Source organism: Schistocerca americana, chromosome 8 (assembly GCF_021461395.2).
Source record: "Schistocerca americana isolate TAMUIC-IGC-003095 chromosome 8, iqSchAmer2.1, whole genome shotgun sequence".
NCBI lineage: Eukaryota > Metazoa > Arthropoda > Insecta > Orthoptera > Acrididae > Schistocerca > Schistocerca americana.
Genome location: NC_060126.1, coordinates 387,361,773 through 387,382,036, shown reverse-complemented (window position 1 = coordinate 387,382,036; position 20,264 = coordinate 387,361,773). Strand labels below are relative to the sequence as shown.

Here is a 20,264-nt window from a genome sequence, read left to right as displayed (position 1 = left end):
TTTACACGAACTGATTGGGCAGTGCACCTCCCAATACCAATAACGAAATACAGTCATTACAAAATACATTCAGTTCCTTAGGCAATGAATCATCTGACCCTGTTCAAAACTGATAAGTTTGGTCCCTATGCACATAACAAATAAATTAAGTTGTCTTACATCCAAAGCAGCAACGGAGTAACGCGATATATTCTGGTCTCTCATAAAAAATATGTATATGCTAACTACAGACTCAGCAGTGTGCATTACTGGCCGTAATACTTGAAATGCACTGGAAGTTCATTTGGCTGATAAACGAAAACATTTAAGAAAATTCAACTTCTTTAAAAAATATATGAGTTGGACTGAGAGGCGGTACTGATTATGGTGAATTACTAAAACTCAGTTTTTTAGCAAAATTATATTTCAGGTTAAGTTTGGCTTTTCAAAAACATCTGACAATTGAAGTTACATTACTCACAACTGATTCATAAACAATGAGATTTAAACAGCAAGTATTATCTAACTTCATTAATCCAACATAAATGCAGATAATGAATTTACACATAGCTGTGTTAACAAATCTTAAAAGCTTCCTGGCAGATTAAAACTGTGTGCCCGACCGAGACTCGAACTCGGGACCTTTGCCTTTCGCGGGCAGAAGTAAAGCTGTGAGTACCGGGCGTGAGTCGTGCTTCGGTATCTCAGATAGTAGAGCACTTGCCCGCGAAAGGCAAAGGTCACGAGTTCGAGTCTCGGTCGGGCACACAGTTTTAATCTGCCAGGAAGTTTCATATCAGCGCACACTCCGCTGCAGAGTGAAAATCTCATTCTGAAATCTTAAAAGCATTACAAAAATGAAATACCTAACTAGTCCTTTTCTCAAAACAGTTTACGTACATTCTTGGGTTACTCAACAATTGCAAATTATCAGCCAACTCATGTATACTAACGCGCTGGCAAAAACAGAAATCATACTTATTTAATAATTTCTTTTCCTTATTTCCACGAAGACTTCTGCTTCCATGTTCGACAATGTTTACTTTGCTACATTAATCTAAATCTTGGTGGCTTCACACAGCACATCACAGAAACTGCTTACTCCATCGTCTTTCCCTCACAGACAGCTACCTACGACTAAGCGTCAGCGCTCTCTTGCTCCAACAAAACAGTACAGTATCTTTGCTCTGCGGTCGCGCACAGTCAACGATCCGCATTATCGAGCCTATCAGAGACATTCATCGTTAATAGTACGCTAGTTTCATTTTTATTTATTAACATTCTTATCTTATTCTGATGCCACGTACAATTGTGTCCCAGTATACTACTTTCACTAGGAACACTTCTCTGACTTTCGCTTCTAGGCAGTCCTGTATTTAAAGTTTAATATATTTTCTTATTTCATTTTAAAATGGTGGCGTTCACTTTTTATGTGCTGCAGTCTTTTTCAGAAATTGCAAAAATTATTACGAAAACTTAAGGTTTTCCCAAATGTGAAAACATGCTCCGAGGTACAACATGATAGTTTATACAGGAACAAATATGCTATTGAAATTTAAAAGCGTTGCAGTCGAGAAAATCTTCTCAATATTGTATTTAATCATTACATTATTATTCTACTGCACACCTATACGCAGTAAGTGAAATCAAATTAAGCAGAAGTGTTAAGAAAAACCAGTTAGAAGTTAAATAAATTTCGAAATAGAAGCTATTGGAAACAAAAACCAATTTCCTGTTTCAAGACAGGTAAGATTATTAAGACATTAAAGAAACTCAGTTCGTTTGCAAGTATCACATGTTCCATGATAAAAGAATTTTTTCTATTTCCGAGTACAAGATGCTACACGGCCGACGAAGTATGTCTTAATTATTGACACGTTGTATACGTAGTTCTAAAGACATATAGCATTTTAGTTACCATTAAAATTCTAAAATTCTGCACCTGAAGAATTAACAATGTGTTTCAAATACGTAGCTGTAATGTATTATACAGCAGATAAATGTGTAGGACGCGAAATATTTACAAATGCTGTACAAAACAATCTCGTGTCTAACAACAACAGAAATTGTAAAAAATGGCAGAAACTGCTTGCGTCGGTCCCTAGCGTGCATTCATTTATGTGATCATAAAAATCAGTCACGAACGGACCAAACAACGTCATGCGTTCCTAGGCACAACCCTCTAGATACAACATCCTCCACTACAATTTCTGTTAATTTCATTGTAGGTACGTGGTGAAACATTAGCATCTCGAGAAAAATACTTATTTAGCATTTCTTTCAGTAATTATTTGTTTCCGCTGCCTAGCATTAATGACAGATATTCTTGTGCGTAAGGGTACAGATGTAAACAATAAAGAATTTACAATACTGAAAGTAATTATATCCTAAAACTAAACATATAAAAAAATACATTCATAACCATAGAACACTGAAATAACTAAATAAGTGACATGTTGATTTATAATGGGGCACAATGTAATGGAAATTGTACTGGTGATCAGTTTACTTTAGGAGTGTCAAATATGAACAGCTACTGAATGGGCAAACTGTCTCCAAGCATCCTCCATTTCTTGATACTGCTAAAGAATGACTGATTACAAATTCAAGTTTTGTTGAATTGTGCTCCACTATATGTCGATGTGTCATTTATTTACTTATTTTTGTGTTCTATGATTATGAAAGCGTTTTTTGTATATATATAGTATTACCAAATAATTTCTTTGAGTATAAATTATTTGCTCTGTACTTTTGCACGATTATGCAGAACAATATGTTTGTTAGCAGTGCTAGACAACGGACTAACGACTCGAAACATAGGTCGCAAGAATAATAAGTGAAACAAAACGCAAATAAAAGTATTTTTGTCATTTAATGATAAATAAGAAAAGTGCATCTAACTGTAAAGGTTCCTTTAAAGAGACGAATGAAGTAGCAATACCGGGTAGTTATTATTAAACTGACAGTGTTCCGAGTGCTGCAGTATAGGCTATATACATCGCAGGACATTGAAACGTCGTAGGTATGTTCACTAATCGGTGCGCTCGCAGAGTATGCTGAAAAAATAATCGTCCATCTTTCTGCCACCAGGAGAAAATATGGCGCTGTAAGTAGGCAAATCGTGAAATGTTTATCCTGTTTTGACGTCAGTACGCTGTCTGCTGCTTGACGACGCGTGTTGATTGCTTTTGTAAAGTGACTGTTGGTGTAAAGGGTTAAGAAGGTTGATGTTTTCGGTACGAAACGCAGTGGCTGTTGAGAAGAAAGACCGTGCTCTGCAGCCGAAGTCGTTTGTGAGAAAGGCACCAATGGCAGCGCTGCATTTCGGCAATATTCCCGACAGAAACAGTTGCGAACAGGCCTCAAGTCAATACATGGTCTAAAGAATATGACCCAGAAATTTGAAGAAACAGTTAAACTGGAGGTCCACAGGGGCATGGCAGTTGTTGATGAAGTTGAGGGGACTGATGACCTCAGCAGTTAAGTCCCATAATGCTCAGAGCCATTTGATGACGTTGCTAATAGCTGTAGCCGATCGTGCTGCACACGCTTCAAATTCTACAGTCGGTGCGGGAAGTGTCTCTCCCACAGTCAACAGTTCAAAAGATTATGCGGAGCATTTTATACTGGTATCCATACAAGATTCAGACTGTGCACCAAATGAAACCCCAAAATAGGGTAGAACGTCGTGACTGTGCCCATCGTTTTTTGGCACGCGTGGAAATGGATGACATGTGACCTAGGAATATTCGTTAAACAGACGAGGCAGAATTTACTCTGCACGGTTCCCTGAATGCACCGAACTGTCGCATATTGGGCTGAACTCCGCCACATGTTGTGCAGGAACATCCTCTGGTGGTGTGGTTTCACAATTTCCTTCATTCTCTGTCCGTTTTTCTTAGAGAGAGCCTCTTAGGTGTGCAGCTACACCTGCACGTTATGAGAAACTCCTTGACCTGGATGTGATTCCAGCTTTGCTGGAACTCAACTGTGTCCACACCACTATTTTCATGTCGGATGGGGCTACACCACATGCTACTTGCCAGGTGAATGATTTGCTTCGTTAACGACCGCATCATCCTAGACAATTTCGAGATGTGAGGGCATCCAGATCTCCCGACTTAAACCCATATGACTTCTAGTTGTGGGGTGATTCTTCAATTACTCCAGGCGTATTTTATGACGAAATAAATCTCCGGTGAACAGCCTTGTTGTTGTTGTTGTTGTGGTGGTGTTCAGTCCAGAGACTGGTTTCATGCAGCTCTCCATGCTACTCTATCCTGTGCAAGCTTCTTTGTCACCCAGTACCTACTGCAATCTACATCCTTCTGAATCTGTTTAGCGGATTCATCTCTTGGTCTCCCTCTGCGATTTTTACCCTCCACGCTGCCCTCCAATACTAAATTGGCGATCCCTTGATGCCCCAGAATATGCCCCACCAGCTGATCCCTTCTTCTAGTTAAATTGTGCCATAAATTTATCTTCTCTCCCATTCTATTCAATACCTCCTCATTACTTATGTGATCTACCCATCTAATCTTCAGCATTCTTCTCTAGCACCACATTTCGAAAGCTTCTATTCTCTTCTTGTCTAAACTATTTATCGTCCATGTTTCACTTCCATACATGGCTACACTCCATAGAAATACTTTCAGAAACGACTTCCTGACACTTAAATCTACACTCGATGTTAACAAATTTCTCTTCTTCAGAAATGATTTCCTTGTCATTGCCAGTCTAGATTTGATATCCTCTCTACTTCGACCATCATCAGTTATTTTCCTCCCCAAATAACAATACTCATTTACTACTTTAAGTGTCTCCTTTCCTAATCTAATTCCCGCAGCATCACCCGATTTAATTCGACCTGATGATGGCAACGTGGTCGATTGCCGAAATATTGTGTCCTATGCACACTCATACAAGCCTGTTCTCCCGAGATTTATATCGTCAAAGACTCTTTCTGATCTGAAGGATGGTATACGCCGAAATATCTTTCTTATTATACTGTATGCTCTGCTCTGCGAGAAACTGCCGACCATGCCATATTACGAATGCAGCATGTTACAATACCGAAAAGATGTAAATTGTGACTATATCCTAATAAACGTGCCAGAACCACCGTTATCATGTGTCTGACCGTTCCTCCCCTTTTCCTGTACGAACACCACATTCTGACGGCCTGCATCGCCACATTTTCACCTGGTGGAAGAAAGTGGAACTATTATTTTCTTCAGCATACTCCGCTAGAGCCCCGATTGATGAATATGCCTGCGATGTGTCAGCGTCCTGCGATGTATACAGCCTGCACGGCAGCATTCGGAAGACCGCCACTTTCAAAATTATTTTTAAAAAAAGTGGAACTATCCAGGGAGCTAGAGCTACATCTACATCTACATTTATACTCCACAAGCCAACCAAACAGTGTGTGGCGGAGGGCACTTTACGTGCCACTGTCATTACCTCCCTTTCCTGTACCAGCCGCGTATGGTTCGCGGGAAGAACGACTGCCGGAAAGCCTCCGTGCGCGATCGAATCTCTCTAATTTTACATTCGTGATCTCCTCGGGAGGTATAAGTAGGGGGAAGCAATATATCCGATACTTCATCCAGAAACACACCCTCTCGAAACCTGGACAGCAAGCTACACCGCGATGCAGAGCGCCTCTCTTGCAGAGTCTGCCACTTGAGTTTGCTAAACATCTCCGTAACGCTATCACGCTTACCAAATAACCCCGTGACGAAACGCGCCGCTCTTCTTTGGATCTTCTCTACCTCCTCTGTCAACCCGACCTGGTACGGATCCCACACTGATAAGCAATATTCTAGTATAGGTCGAACGAGTGTTTTGTAAGCTACCTCCTTTGTTGATAGACTACATTTTCTAAGGACTCTCCCAATGAATCTCTACCTGGCACCCGCCTTACCAACAATTAATTTTTAGAACGATGTTCAGAGTAACTGATGTGGGATGGGCATCGATACTCTCCAGCATCAAATTTCTGCCGGTCGCTGTGGCCGATCGGTTCTAGTCGCTTCAGTCCGGAACCGCGCTGCTGCTACGGTCGCAGGTTCGAATCCTGCCTCGGGCATGGCTGTGTGTGATGCCCTTGAGCCGTCGGCACACGGACCTTGCTGCCGAACGTCAACGTTGAGCGTGCCAATTTCAACGTGCTGCTGAACGCTCAGGAACGGTGCCACTCGTGCATACAGTACGCGGGCCCCAGCGTGGTATACGGTATCGCGAAGCACTCTAGCGGCAGTTGTGGGATGTTTCCAGTTCGTAAATCACACTGTTTACTTAACGGGCGCGCGTAAAATTCCCACGTTAGCTCTATTAAAACGCATGTTTCCTCTATCGTCCACGAAAGGGAAAGTACCATGTCCAATAAATAAGGACACAGGCTTATAAAAGTTCCATTACAAACAGTGCGGTACTAATTTGGTTCTTGGTTATTTCATCATTCCCACATTTTAGTAAAACCCCAAGGTCAGTCTTACATGAGGACTGTTCCTACCCCCCAGTTGCAGAATCTTTGCAACATGTGAATTACGAAGCGTAAAAGAAAAAGGAGCAAAATATCTTTATACAAGTAGCGCAAGCTGCCCTGTAGATTAAGCCAATCGAACAAAGTCGCCCCTCAAAAAATGGTTTACATAACATCAAATATTATAATATATACTTATATTAAGCTAATAATAAAGTATCAGAACCCAACTGAAACGCGAATGTTAAGAAGAAAAAAAAAATACGGAAGCGTCGAGACGCGAACCGCCACCCCCAATCAACACATCAGTAGAGGACCCTGACGCTACTCATTACGCTACACGAATAACATTGGAACTATTTACAATTATTGTATTTTAACAGTTGCTGATAACCTTAACCGTAGATATGTTACTAACTGAAATTTAACTATAGGAAGTTGTACCAAGAACAACGCGTTTTGGGTGGATCTTCAGTGCGTCGCTGCCTTCAAATAGCCTACTCTCATAACACGCAAATTACAATACTTCTTTTTCCACGAATATGATGTTTGTCATTATTTTATTGGAACGAATCACACAGTTAACAAAGGGTTTTCCAGTGATTCTCAATTTGCTGGTGCCCAGAAACGGCATTTATACATATAGGCTTGAAACGAATGCCAATATGGCGTATCACGACTCTGTACTGAAGGGAGACGGCGTGCGTGTGACGTAGATGGCGTTGTGCCATCTCATTGGTCAACGCTCAGACGCACGCTCAGAATATCTGAAATGTCAGATATTGCTCTGCACGTTCGGAAAGACTCCCGAACGTGCTATTCCACGCTTTGACGTCAGAAACTCGGCACGCTCAACGCTCAACGTTCGGATGCTCGGTCCGTGTGCCGACGGCTTTAGGTTAGTTAGGTTTAACTAGTTCTAACAAGGGAACCTCCCCATCGCACCCCCCTCAGATTTAGTTATAAGTTGGCACAGTGGATAGGTCTTGAGAAATTTAACATAGATCAATCGAGAAAACAGGAAGAAGTTGTGTGGAACTATGAAAAAAATAAGCGAAATATACAAACTGAGTAGTCCGTGTGGAAGATAGGCAACATCAAGGATAATACGAACTCAGGAGCGCTGTGGTCCCGTGGTTAGCGTAAACAGCAGCGGAACGAGAGGTCCTCGGTTCAAGTCTCCCCTCGAGTGAAAAGTTTCTTTTCTTTATTTTCGCAAAGTTATGATCTGCCCGCTCGTTCATTGACGTCTCTGTTCACTGTAATAAGTTTAGTGTCTGTGTTTTGCGAGCGCACCGCAAAACCGTGCGATTAGTAGACGAAAGGACGTGCCTCTCCAATGGGAACCGAAAACACTTGATCGCAAGGTCACAGGTCAACCGATTCCTCCACAGGAAAACGCGTCTGATATATTCTATACGACACTGGTGACGGCATGTGCGTCACATGACAGCAATATGTTGTCGACCCACCTAACTTGTACACTTGGCGAATGGGTAAAAAGATTCTTCTACCTTGCCCGATTTAGGTTTTCTTGTGGATGTGATAATCACTCCCAACATGTGATGAGTTTGTGACATAAACTGCAACAAATGAATGCAACAGTTTCACAGTCGCACAGTCTGTGGTCTGTCGAAACATATTTTTTTAACGTTTTCAAATTTTTGCGTGTGTAGACCGTCAAATCCTGCATATGTCCAAGCAAATCTGAACATGTCCAGGAATTTTAGAGAGCGAAGTTGATTATGTGTGAGTGCCTGAACTTTGACAATTGTCTGAAAATTAAAAATTGAAGTTTTCACTGGAGGGAGGACATGAACCAAGGACCTCTCGTTCCAGCCGGCCGGTGTGGCCGTGCGGTTCTAAGCGCGTCAGTTTGGAACCGCGTGACCGCTACGGCCGCAGGTTCGAATCCTGCCTCGGGCATGGATGTGTGTGATGTCCTTAGGTTAGTTAGGTTTAAGTAGTTCTAAGTTCTAGGGGACTGATGATCTCAGTAGTTACGTCCCATAGTGCTCAGAGCCATTTGAACCATTTTGCGCCTCTCGTTCCGCATGTGCTCACGCTAACCACTTTTTTTTTTTTAAAGTCTCATTTTGTTCGCATTTGTTAGTTGAATCTGCTCGGGGCGAACGTCGTAAGACATCCGTTTAAGTTCTTTGTCGATCGATTAACTCAGTTTTTTTTATTACAGAGCGCCGCTAACCCTCTGACCGAACACGCTGAGATACCGTGCCGGCTATCTCGTTCTGTTCGCTTTTGTTCGTTGCATCCGCTTGGGGCGGACGTCGTAAGACATCCGTTTAAGTTCGTTGTTTAACGATTAACTCAGTTTTTTTATTACAGAGAGCAGCTAACTCTCTGACCGAACACGCTGAGCTACCGTGCCGGCCCTTTTTTTAATTTTCTTTTTTTTTTCTTATTTTCCCATTTTGTTCGATTCATTTGTTCGGTGCGGATGTCCCAGGACACCCGTTCAAGTTCAGTGTCGAGCCATTGACTCAATTTTTTTATTACAGAGGGCAGCTAACCCTATGACCGAACACGCTGAGCTACCGTGCCGGCTATCCTTGTTGTTGCTTGTCTTCCACATGGACTACTTAGTTTGTATATTTTGCTTATTTTTGTTTCATAGTTCCACACAACTTCTTCCTGTTTTATCGATTGATCTGTGTTCAGTTTTTCAAGGCCTATCCACTGTGCCAACTTATAACTAAATCTGAGGCGGGTGCGATGGGGAGGTTCCCTTGTAAGATCTAGGGGACTGATGACCTCAGATGTTAAGTCCCATAGTGCTAAGCGCCATTTGAACCAGTTTGAATCACGCTTCTGCCTTCCTTCGGTAGGCTGAAGTCTGTGTGGTGGCAGTGGGTACGGCGCGAGTGACGGCTTTTGTGTGTGCCCGGCAGGTGGTGAAGGAGGACTCGCTGTTCGCGAACGTGGCCGTGGAGGTGGCGCCCGCGCTCTCCGGCGGCTACGACTGCGAGGCGACCTTCGCCTACGCGGCCGACCTGGGAGCCTACGGACTCGTCGTGCACGACTGGGCGCGCCAGACCACCTGGCGCGTCTCCCACAACTACTTCCACTCAGACCCGCTGGCCGGAGAGTACAGGTGCGCACCGCGGCTCTTGCCGCTTACCGACCACCTCACCTTCTTGCTACTCCCTGTCCCACTCGTCCTGTTAGGGTGCCTAGGAAGCTGTTTTCTCGCATAGCCAGACAACAATTCGAGCAAATCTTATTAATCGAGTTTATTACCATATATTAAATTGGCAATACTTAACTTGCGTTTCTACAAAGATGGGCAGCAGGCAAATGCCGACATGAAAATAATCGATGTCCTTCAGGAAAATTAAAGAGACGTTTGGAGAAAAGAGAAGCACTTGCATGAATATCACGAGCTCAGATGGAAACCCAGTTCTAAGCAGAGAAGGGAAAGCAGAAAGGTGTAAGGAGTATACAGAGGGTCTATGCAAGGGCGATGTTCTTGAGGACAATATTATAGAAATGGAAGAGGATGTAGACGAAGATGAAATGATACTGCGTGAAGAGTTTGACAGAGCACTGAAAGACCTAAGTCGAAACAAGGCCCCGGGAATAGACAACATTCCACTAGAACTACTGACAGCCTTGGGAGAGCCAGTCCTGACAAAACTCTACCATCTGGTGAGCACGATGTATGAGACAGGCGAAATACCCTCAGACTTCAAGAAGAATATAGTAATTCCAATCCCAGAGAAAGCAGTTGTTGAAAGATGTGAATATTGCCGAACTATCAGTTTAATAAGCCACGGCTGCAAAATACTAACACGAATTCTTTACAGACGAATGGAAAAACTGATAGAAGCCCACGTTGGGAAAGATCAGTTTAGATTCCGTAGAAATGTTCGAACACGTGAGGCAATACTGAACCTACGACTTATCTTAGAAAATAGATTAAGGAAAGGCAAACCTACGTTTCTAGCATTTGTAGACTTAGAGAAAGCTTTTGACAACGTTAACTGGAATACTCTCTTTCAAATTCTGAAGGTGGCAGCGGTAAAATACAGGGAGCGAAAGGCTATTTACAATTTGTACAGAAACCAGATGGCAGTTATAATAGTCGAGGGGCACGAAAGGGAAGCAATGGTTGGGAAGTGAGTGAGACAGGGCTGTAGCCTCTCCCCGATGTTATTCAATCTGTATATTGAGCAAGCAGTAAAGGAAACAAAAGAAAAATTCGGAGTGGGTATTAAAATCCATGGAGAAGAAATAAAAACTTTGAGGTCCGCCGATGACATTGTAATTCTGTCAGAGACAGCAAAGGACTTGGAAGAGCAATTGAACGGAATGGACAGTGTCTTGAAAGGAGGATATAAGATGAACATCAACAAAAGCAAAACGAGGATAATGTAATGTAGTCGAATTAAGTCGGGTGATGTTGAGGGAATTAGATTAGGAAATGAGACACTTAAAGTAGTAAAGGAGTTTTGCTATTTGGGGAGCAAAATAACTGATGATGGTCGAAGTAGAGAGGATATAAAAGGTAGACTGGTAATGGCAAGAAGATAAATTTGTTAACATCGAGTATAGATTTAACTGTCAGGAAGTCGTTTCTCAAAATATTTGTATGGAATGTAGCCATGAATGGAAGTGAAAAGCCCGCATCTCGTGGTCGTGCGGTAGCGTTCTCGCTTCCCACGCCCGGGTTCCCGGGTTCGATTCCCGGCGGGGTCAGGGATTTTCTCTACCTCGTGATGGCTGGGTGTTGTGTGCTGTCCTTAGGTTAGTTAGGTTTAAGTAGTTCTAAGTTCTAGGGGACTTATGACCACAGCAGTTGAGTCCCATAGTGCTCAGAGCCATTTGAACCATTTTTGATTTGGAAGTGAAAAATTGACGATAAATAGTTTGGACAAGAAGAGAATAGAAGCTTTCGAAATGTGGTGCTACAGAAGAATACTGAAGATTAGATGGGTAGATCACATAAGTAATGAGGAGGTAGTGAATAGAATTGGGGAGAAGAAGAGTTTGTGGCACAACTTGACTAGAAGAAGGGATCGGTTGGTAGGACATGTTCTGAGGCATCAAGGGATCGCCAATTTAGTACTGGAGGACAGCGTGGAGGGTAAAAATCGTAGAGGGAGACCAAGAGATGAACACACTAAACAGATTCAGAAGGATGTAGGTTGTGGTAGGTACTGGGAGATGAAGCTTGCACAGGATAGAGTGGCATGGAGAGCTGCATCAAACCAGTCTCAGGACTGAAGACCACAACAACAACAACAACAACAACACCTCCTGTCTCGGGTTCTCTTCACAGTCGAGAATAGGGCGGTTCCACGGAGCGCCACCGTCAGCCCTCCCATTTGTGAACGTGACAGTTTCTCGCAGCTGTTGTTGGAGTGAGACGAAAGTGGTATGCCATGTCACAATTTCAGCGGGGAGTGACGACAATGCTCTCCTCTCCATTTGCGCGCGTACCATACGCTAGGAGATTTGACAGTAATAGATCTTCAAACTTATTTTACATCCGAACAGTTCTTTTCCTGGCGCGAGTTTCTCATCAGAATTTCACTAAATGCCCTCTAAAGCCGCTAGAACTATGAGACCATTCCCCCTGACTGCAGTCAGATATTAGTTAATACACCTCCTCTCTAACCTTCCATCCCCAACAACAAAACCAGTGCCTAACTAAATTTCAGATTGAAAAAGAATTTTCTTTGAACATTTTTATTTTTGAAATGATGCAAGATAAATGATATGTGGTCTGAGGCTTTCCCGGCGAATGTGCTGTATCCAAGGTACTCGGGTGTCCAGCCGGATCCGATCGTCGAAGTTCCACGATATTTCGGCGAATAACCGTTCCGGTGGTGCTGATGGAATGATCTGTCTGCACTGTGTCCGTGGTATTTATGTCCGCGGGGTCCCGAGTCGTACCCCGGCGCGGACGGCCGGCGGGGCACCGAGTGGTGGGAGGGGTGGGGGTAGCTGCAGCCACGCCCGGTGGTAGGCGCAGATCATCTGCGTCCGCCATGGCGGAAGGATCTCGCGTCCGCTCGCGCCGTAGCTTCTTTATGGTGTTTAATAATGGTTTCCAGGCCTTGCTAACTTGAAACCCGGTATCCGTGTTGATGAGGTTATCTGTTATTCGAATTTGTATGGCCTCCTTGTAGATACTGTCCCAGTTGTGGCCGTCAGGATTTTTGTCTTTTCGAAATTGTGTGTCCGGTTTCAATGCAGTGTTCTGCTAGGGCTGAATGGCTGGGTTGGCGTAAGCGGGAGTGACATTCGTGTTCCTTGAATAGCTCCGGCGCAGCTTAATGGAATGCTCAGCACCTTGGTACATAGAGCACACTCGATCTCTGATGAAGAGAAGTTGCCAACGGAACTCAAACGCCTGGAGACTGTGTTCCGCAAGAATGGGTATGGCAACCACCAAGGCCAAAGGACCTTCCGGCAACAGAAGTGCAGCAAGAACCGAGATGATCAACAACCCGAAGAAGAGAAGCAAGCTCGGGCCTTTCTGCCGTTTGCTGGCAACGTGTCGTCAAAAATAGGGAGACTGTTAAGGCGACAAAAGATTGACACAGTCTCCCGGCCACCAGCAAAGATTCGTGACCTTCTAGGAACGGCAAAAGATGACGTAGGCCTTAAGAAAGCGGGCGTATACAAAATCCCGTGCGGCTGTGGCAAATCCTAGATCGGCCAAACAGTTCGCACGGTCGAGGACCGATTCAAAGAACACGAACGTCACACCCGCTTACGCCTACTCAGCCATTCGGTCCTAGCAGAACACTGCATTGAAACCGGACACACAGCGAATTTCGAAAAGACAAAAATCCTGCCCCCCCCACAAGTGCTCACTGGGACAGTATCTACAAGGAGGCCATAGAAATTCGAGTAACAGATAACCTCATCAACAGGGATACCGTGTTTCAAGTTAGCAAGACCTGGAAACAATTATTAAACACCATCAAGGAGCTACGGCGCAAGAGGACGCGAGATCCGTCCGCCACGGCGGACGGAGATGAACTGCGTCTACCACCGAGCGTGGCTGCAGCTACCCCCACCCCTCCCACCACGCGGGACCCCGCGGACATAAATACCACAGACACAGCGCACACAGATCATTCCATCAGCACCACCTGATGATGGCGGAACGGCTATTCGCCGAAATATCATGGAACTTCGACGATCGGATCGGATCCGGGCAGGCCGGGGTGGCCGAGCGGTTCTAGGCGCTACAAACTGGAACCGCGCGACGGCTACTGTCGCAGGTTCGAATCCTGCCTCGTATATGGATGTGTGTGATGTCCTTAGGTTAGTTAGGTTTAATTAGTTCTAAGTTCTAGGGGACGGATGACCTCAGAAGTTAAGTCCCATAGTGCTCAGAGCCATTTTTTGATCGGATCCGGCTGGACACCCGAGAACCTTGGATACAAGATAAATGATATTTAGTATTTGTAGGTATGAACTAATGAGTAGCGGGATATCATTGACGTACGAGCCGAAAAGAGTCTGCGATATTGCTGCTGTGTGAGGCTGAAGCGCGAGTGGAGAGGCGGTCTGAGGGTGGCGGTGTCGTTGCAGCGTGCTGGGCACCGAGTTCCAGTGGACGGACGGGCTGTTCGGGCTGGCGCTGTCGGCGCCGGACCTGCGCGGCCACCGCACGCTCTACTTCCACCCCTTCTCCAGCACCAACGAGTTCAGCGTGCCGACGCGCGTGCTGCACGAGCCGGGGGCGGCCCACCTGCACTTCCACGACTTCAAGCTGCTGGGCTCCCGCGGGCCGAGCACGCAGTCCTGCGCCTCCTTCATGGACGAGGAGTCCGGCGTGCTCTTCTACTCTCTGGTGAGCCCTGCCACCTTCACTCCACATTCTACATAAATGATCGTCAGAGTTCGTTGTTCTTTTATCGCTCAACAACCAGTGTCGGCTTATTATTAATTAGTAACGTTCGCAAATTAATCTCTTATGAGCCCCCAACAGACTGGCTGTAGCGAGGGCGCAGTAAGTTGACCGCAGTCCCTTAACATTTGATCGTTAAAACTCGGCACCATTTCAGACATGTCGTGTCGAATGTCCTCTGTTTTTCACATAGCTGCCACGTTCAGCTACCCCAAAGATGTAATACCGTAATTGCCTGAGAAGCGACGTGTTGTGTATGTGACCGGGGTACTAAATGATTAATAACAGTAACTGCAACATGCAATACGAGGTACGACCATCAGTGCCTACTAAATCCTTTGAATGTCATTTTTCTTCTTCTCTTTGCGCTGTGTTACAAGAGCTTCAATTAATTTAATGATTGTTATTATAAACAAGCATCACATTTGAAGGTGATCGTCCTGTAATCTATTAATCCACGTAACTTCCGTGTCGAAATTTATACACAACTGGCCACTAAAATTGCTACACCAAGAAGAAATGCAGATGATAAACGGGTATTCATTGGCAAATATATTATACTAGAACTGACATGTGATTCCATTTTCACGCAATATGTGTGCATAGATCCTGAAAAATGAGTACCCAGAACAACCACCTCTGGCCGTCAGAACAGCCTTGATACGCCTGGGCATTGAGTCAAACAGAGCTCGAATGGCGTGTACAGGTACAGCTGCCCATGCAGCTTCAACACGATACCACAGTTCATCAAGAGTAGTGACTGGGGTATGTGACGAGCCAGTTGCTCGGCCACCATTGGCCAGACGTTTTCAGTTGGTGAGAGATCTGGAGAATGTGCTGGCCACGACAGCAGTCGAACATTTTCTGTATCCAGAAAGGCCCGAACAGGACCTGCAACATGCGGTCGTGTATTATCCTATTGAAATGTAGGGTTTCGCGGGGATCGAATGAAGGGTAGAGCCACGGGTCGTAACACATCTGAAATGTGACATTCACTGTTCAAAGTGCCGTCAATGCGAACAAGAGGTGAACGAGACGTGTAACCAATGGCACCCCATACCATCACGCTGGGTGATACGCCAGTATGGCGGTGACGAATACACGCTTCCAATGGGCGTTCACACGGATGCGACCATCATGATGCTGTAAACAGAACCTGGATTCATCCGAAAAAATGACGTTTTGTCATTCGTGCATCCAGGTTCGTCGTTGAGTACACCATCGCAGACGCTCCTGTCTATGATGCAGCGTCAACGGTAACCGCAGCCATGGTCTCCGAGCTGATAGTCCATGCTGCTGCAAACGTCGTCGAACTGTTCGTGCAGATGATTGTTGTCTTGCAAACGTCCCCATCTGTTGATTCAGGAATCGAGACATGGCTGCAAGATCCGTTAGAGCCATGCGGATAAGATGCCTGTCATCTCGACTACTAGTGATACGAGGCCGTTGGGACCCAGCATGGCGTTCCGTATTACCCTCCTGAACCCACCGTTTCCATATTCTGCTAACAGTCATTGGATATCGACCAACGCGAGCAGCAATGTCGCGATACGATAAACCACAATCGCGATAGGCTACAATCCGACCTTTATCAAAGTCGGAAACGTGATGGTACGCATTTCTCCTCCTTACACGAGGCATCACAACAACGTTTCACCAGGCAACGCCGGTCAACTGCTGTTTGTGTATGAGAAATCGGTTGGAAACTTCCCTCGTGTCAGCACGTTGTAGGTGTCACCACCGGCGCCAAACTTTTGTGAATGCTCTGAAAAGCTAATCATTTGTATATCACAGCATCTTCTTCCTGTCGGTTAAATTTCTCGTCTGTAGTACATCTTCGTGGTGTAGCAATTTTAATGGCCAGTAGTGTATATCAGAGTGTATACGCCCCGGGAAGTCCCGGAGAAGCTCTGATATTTTTTCGTTCGGGAGAAATCCAGGAAAAAGTCGAGGATTTTTTTTAGAATTCCGTGAATTTTTCATTGTTTTATTTTCCAGTTGCATTTTTGTGGTCTTTACTGGTAAGAACTGATACTCTAGCAAGGAATTGTACTTTAGCCCGCTGTTTTAGAATAATACGGAAGCATTAAACCATAAACAAGAGGATTACACCAAAATAAAACTTTACTTGCAAAGAAAATGCACCCTTTGCAGCAACAAAACGTAGTGGACACACAAGCATCTGCCGACAGCAAAATGTGTCAAACACCTCGTAACATCAAAAAGCTTCTGATGCGTCTTTTCTCTTGGGCTGCATTTCGAAGAGCGTAACGTTACAACTGTTTACATTTTTAATAGATCGCGGGAAAATACTGCGAATGGGGCTTGGACAAGCGTTGCTTTCAAAGTAAATTTCTTTTTACGCGAGATGAATTGTTTCGTGTGAGAATGTGCGATTAATTTCTTAAATCACGGAAAGTTAGACCCTCATTCAAAACTTAACCAGGAGGACCAGCCACTTAGAAAAATTTCAGGCCCAGAAGACCAGCCATTTTCGCCATTATTTAAAATGTTACTGGCACATTCGCGTTTGATGTATTTTAAAGGGTGACACATGCTAAAAAGACCAAGTTTCAAGGTTAATTTTTCACATTTTTTGTAGTTCTTTCATAGATACAAATTGTGCAATAACGATGGAAAGAAGTATAATTATCCTTAAAAAAAAGTGCGAAGTGACATTTTGAGCAATTTCGCACGCAACTGACTTTTCTATGGAAAAGTCGAAGTGCTGTATGGAACATGACTGCATTCAGCCAGGTAACCCATGAAATGTTCGGTGCACTGCAGTGAAATTTATAATCGTGCTTGTCAGAAATATTCAGCTGCTGCAATTTAATCTGTGCTCCTAGGATGCCGCCTGACCACACCGTCGGAGAAAAATTAAATGATAAAATTGACGGTCAATATTATATGTAAAAGCTTAGCTTTCCTTGTAGCTGTACTGTATGTACATTAATTTAAACCATTAACTTTCTTGTTTGTGTGTTCGCGCTACTGAACAGTGATGTTGCTATTGGCTGACTACATCACGTGTTGTATGCTCTGAATATCCGCTGTCATTGGATGGCGAGATCACGTGATATGAGCTATGGTGGGCTGACAAATGTGATTTAGAGAAATCACGGAAAATCTAAATCAGGATGGCTGGACTCGGGTTTGACCCGTCTTCCTCCCGAATGCGAGTCCACTGTGCTAACCGTTGCGCCACCTCGCTCAGTATGGACAGTATTATGTGCAGTACTCGTGGATAGTAATGGCTGACGTTTTCTGCGGCCAATGTTGGAGACAGAAATGTGTAAAAGCTTAACGATGCTGGCAGAATACAAGGGAAGTCATTTGTACATCGTGGCTTATAGTTGACTGTTACGTGTGATGGGATCTAGCGAAATCTATCTTGGAACAATAAATAACCACTTTATTTATGTCAATTGCATTTCAACATTATCAAAGAGATTTTTGTATGAACCATGTTCCTGTTAAGCCGTCCGCATCAAAAAAGACAAAAATTATTGGTAGCTATAACTTGTAAGCAACAGTCAACAGTGCCGGCCGGAGTGGCCGTGCGGTTCTAGGCGCTGCAGTCTGGAACCGAGCCACCACTACGGTCGCAGGTTCGAAACCTGCCTCGGGCATGGATGTGTGTGATGTCCTTAGGTTAGTTAGGTTTAATTAGTTATATGTTCTAGGCGACTGATGACCTCTGAAGTTAAGTCGCATAGTGCTCAGAGCCAGCCAGCCAACAGTCAACAGTACAAAATCGAATGTGTATTCAGTATTATTATTATCATCTTGAACATTAGTTAAAGTATATTTTACGATGCAAAGTGTGAAGAGCTAATATCACCAGAACAGGACAGTGGAACAGCATACAGAAGACACCTGTAGACCCATATGGGTCAGCAAAGAAAGAGCAGTTGTCACTTGTCCACCTGCCGCCTCTCCACCCCCCCTCCCTCCCCCCAAGGCGAATATCTAGTACAGAGATTTCATTCACACAGGGTGTCCAAGGAAGATTGGTCTGTATTCAGGGATCTGACAGAAGCGATTATTCAAAGTAAAAAGGTCTTTCATACCTGGGCTCTGAATTGCATACCTTAAGAGCTATGACTACTTGTTCATTTTCGCTACTGTGAAACACATCTCCTGTATTGAGCAAGTGCTCATAGCTCTTAAGGTCTGCATTTAGAGCCCATGTTTACTAGATTTTTTTGCTTCAAATGATAGTCCGTGTCGTATCTGTGAATATTGTCCATTGCTACTGGGTTTACCTGTATATTAAGTGGATAACTATCAATACTCTACAATATAATAAGTTCTATACCGGTACCGTATATAATTAGTTCTTACGCCTTGATATGTTTCTAAACTGGACTACTCATTTGTACAAAAATCGCAATTTTAGATACAGGGTGTTTGAAAAAGAACTCCCCAGTTTTAAGTATAAATTTAATGGTGAAATTTATGAAAAATTACATCAAAGAGTACATATCATGAAACAGAATTCCTTCAAGTTTTGTTTAAAGTTAGTAGACGTCAACGTGGGATCCAATTGTTGCCCTACACACATCGAGACAATATTCCACTTCTCGCCACGTATTTACCAACATTTCAGGTGTAACTGTCACAACGATTCTTTTTTAATCTTTTTTTTTTTTTTAATTATATCATCATCACTTCTGTGTAGAAAGTCAACAGCAAACTCATACCCTTCAATTTGAGTAGGTTTTATTTCATGTAACAGTTGCAATTTGTAAGCGTGCAACTTTAAGTATTTTACGCACAACATCATACACACTACATTTAGGCACTACTAATTGTAGACTACGTCTGGCCAATGACTTCTCTGGGCTCCGAACACACGAAACACGGATCTGTTCAGCAACATCTTCAGGAGTTCTCTGTCTACCTGGTGATTTTGCTTTAAAACACTACCGGTTTTAGGCAATGACGGATAGGTTTTACTGTATGTGTTTCACCACCGTACTGAAGTCTAAAATTACGTTGCACTGTTATAACTGACACAGTTTTCACAAGCCGAAAAAACAAACTGCGCTTTCTGTTACGGATTACACATTGTTGCTGAGTTGCTCTGCACTGCATTGCATGCACGTCTGGGCTGAAATGAGGGAACAGAGGAAAAAAAACAGCATTGGTGACGTCTCGAGGTCAAGCAGGCCTGCCAACTGTAGGGGAGCCAAACTTGGAGAGTCGACGATTCAAACACCACAAACTAGAATAGTGTACGTCACTTTGTACAGATTCTAGGACAATCAAAATTTGTGAGTTCTTTTTCAAACACTCTGTATATAGCTGGCGAAGAGTTCTCGGGCTTCCAGCCGGGTGGCGGTGTCTTCAAACTGCGACGTTTCGACGAGTGACATACTCATCATCTTCTGGCGAAGTGCCGAGACTTTGCGGATGCCCGTCCCTTTATACCTGCGGTGTGCCCCCCACCACCTGGCCGCGGGAGGCTGGGTCCAGAGGAGCCGGCGGGCGGGGTGGAGGGGGAAGCGGGTGCGCCGTTCGTGTCTCCGTCAGAGCATTCTGATCGCGTCTCGTGAGCTGGAAGGTTCTTGTTGCGTTCCTGGCGTATTGCGGCTAATGCTGGATTCCAGGCCGTGCTCAGTTGATAGCCTTCGTCCCTGTTCACAAGATTCTCGTGGACCCGTATTTCTATTGATTCTTTAATGACGCTATCCCAATAGCTCCCGGCTCGGCACAGCACCCTGGTGTTTTCGAAATCAAAGGTGTGGTTTTCTTTGATGCTCTGTTCAGCTATAGCAGATTTCTCTATCTGTCCAAGTCGAACATGCCTGATGTGTTCCTCGCGCCTTTTAGAGATGCAGCGCTGCGTTTGACCGATGTACTGCACACCACATTCGCAGGCAATGTTGTATATACCAGGTGTGT

At 44.2% G+C, this 20,264-nt stretch overlaps 1 protein-coding gene across 1 annotated transcript in view; it reads left to right on the top strand.

Annotated features, from left to right (window-relative positions):
* LOC124545049 (protein yellow-like) overlaps nucleotides 1-20,264 on the top strand; it is a 53,265-nt gene that overhangs the window by 26,755 nt on the left and 6,246 nt on the right. Inside the window, exons 3-4 of the mRNA XM_047123837.1 lie at nucleotides 9,376-9,578; nucleotides 14,036-14,297. Coding sequence (XP_046979793.1) covers nucleotides 9,376-9,578; nucleotides 14,036-14,297 — 465 coding nt within the window. The remainder of the gene's footprint in view (nucleotides 1-9,375; nucleotides 9,579-14,035; nucleotides 14,298-20,264) is intronic.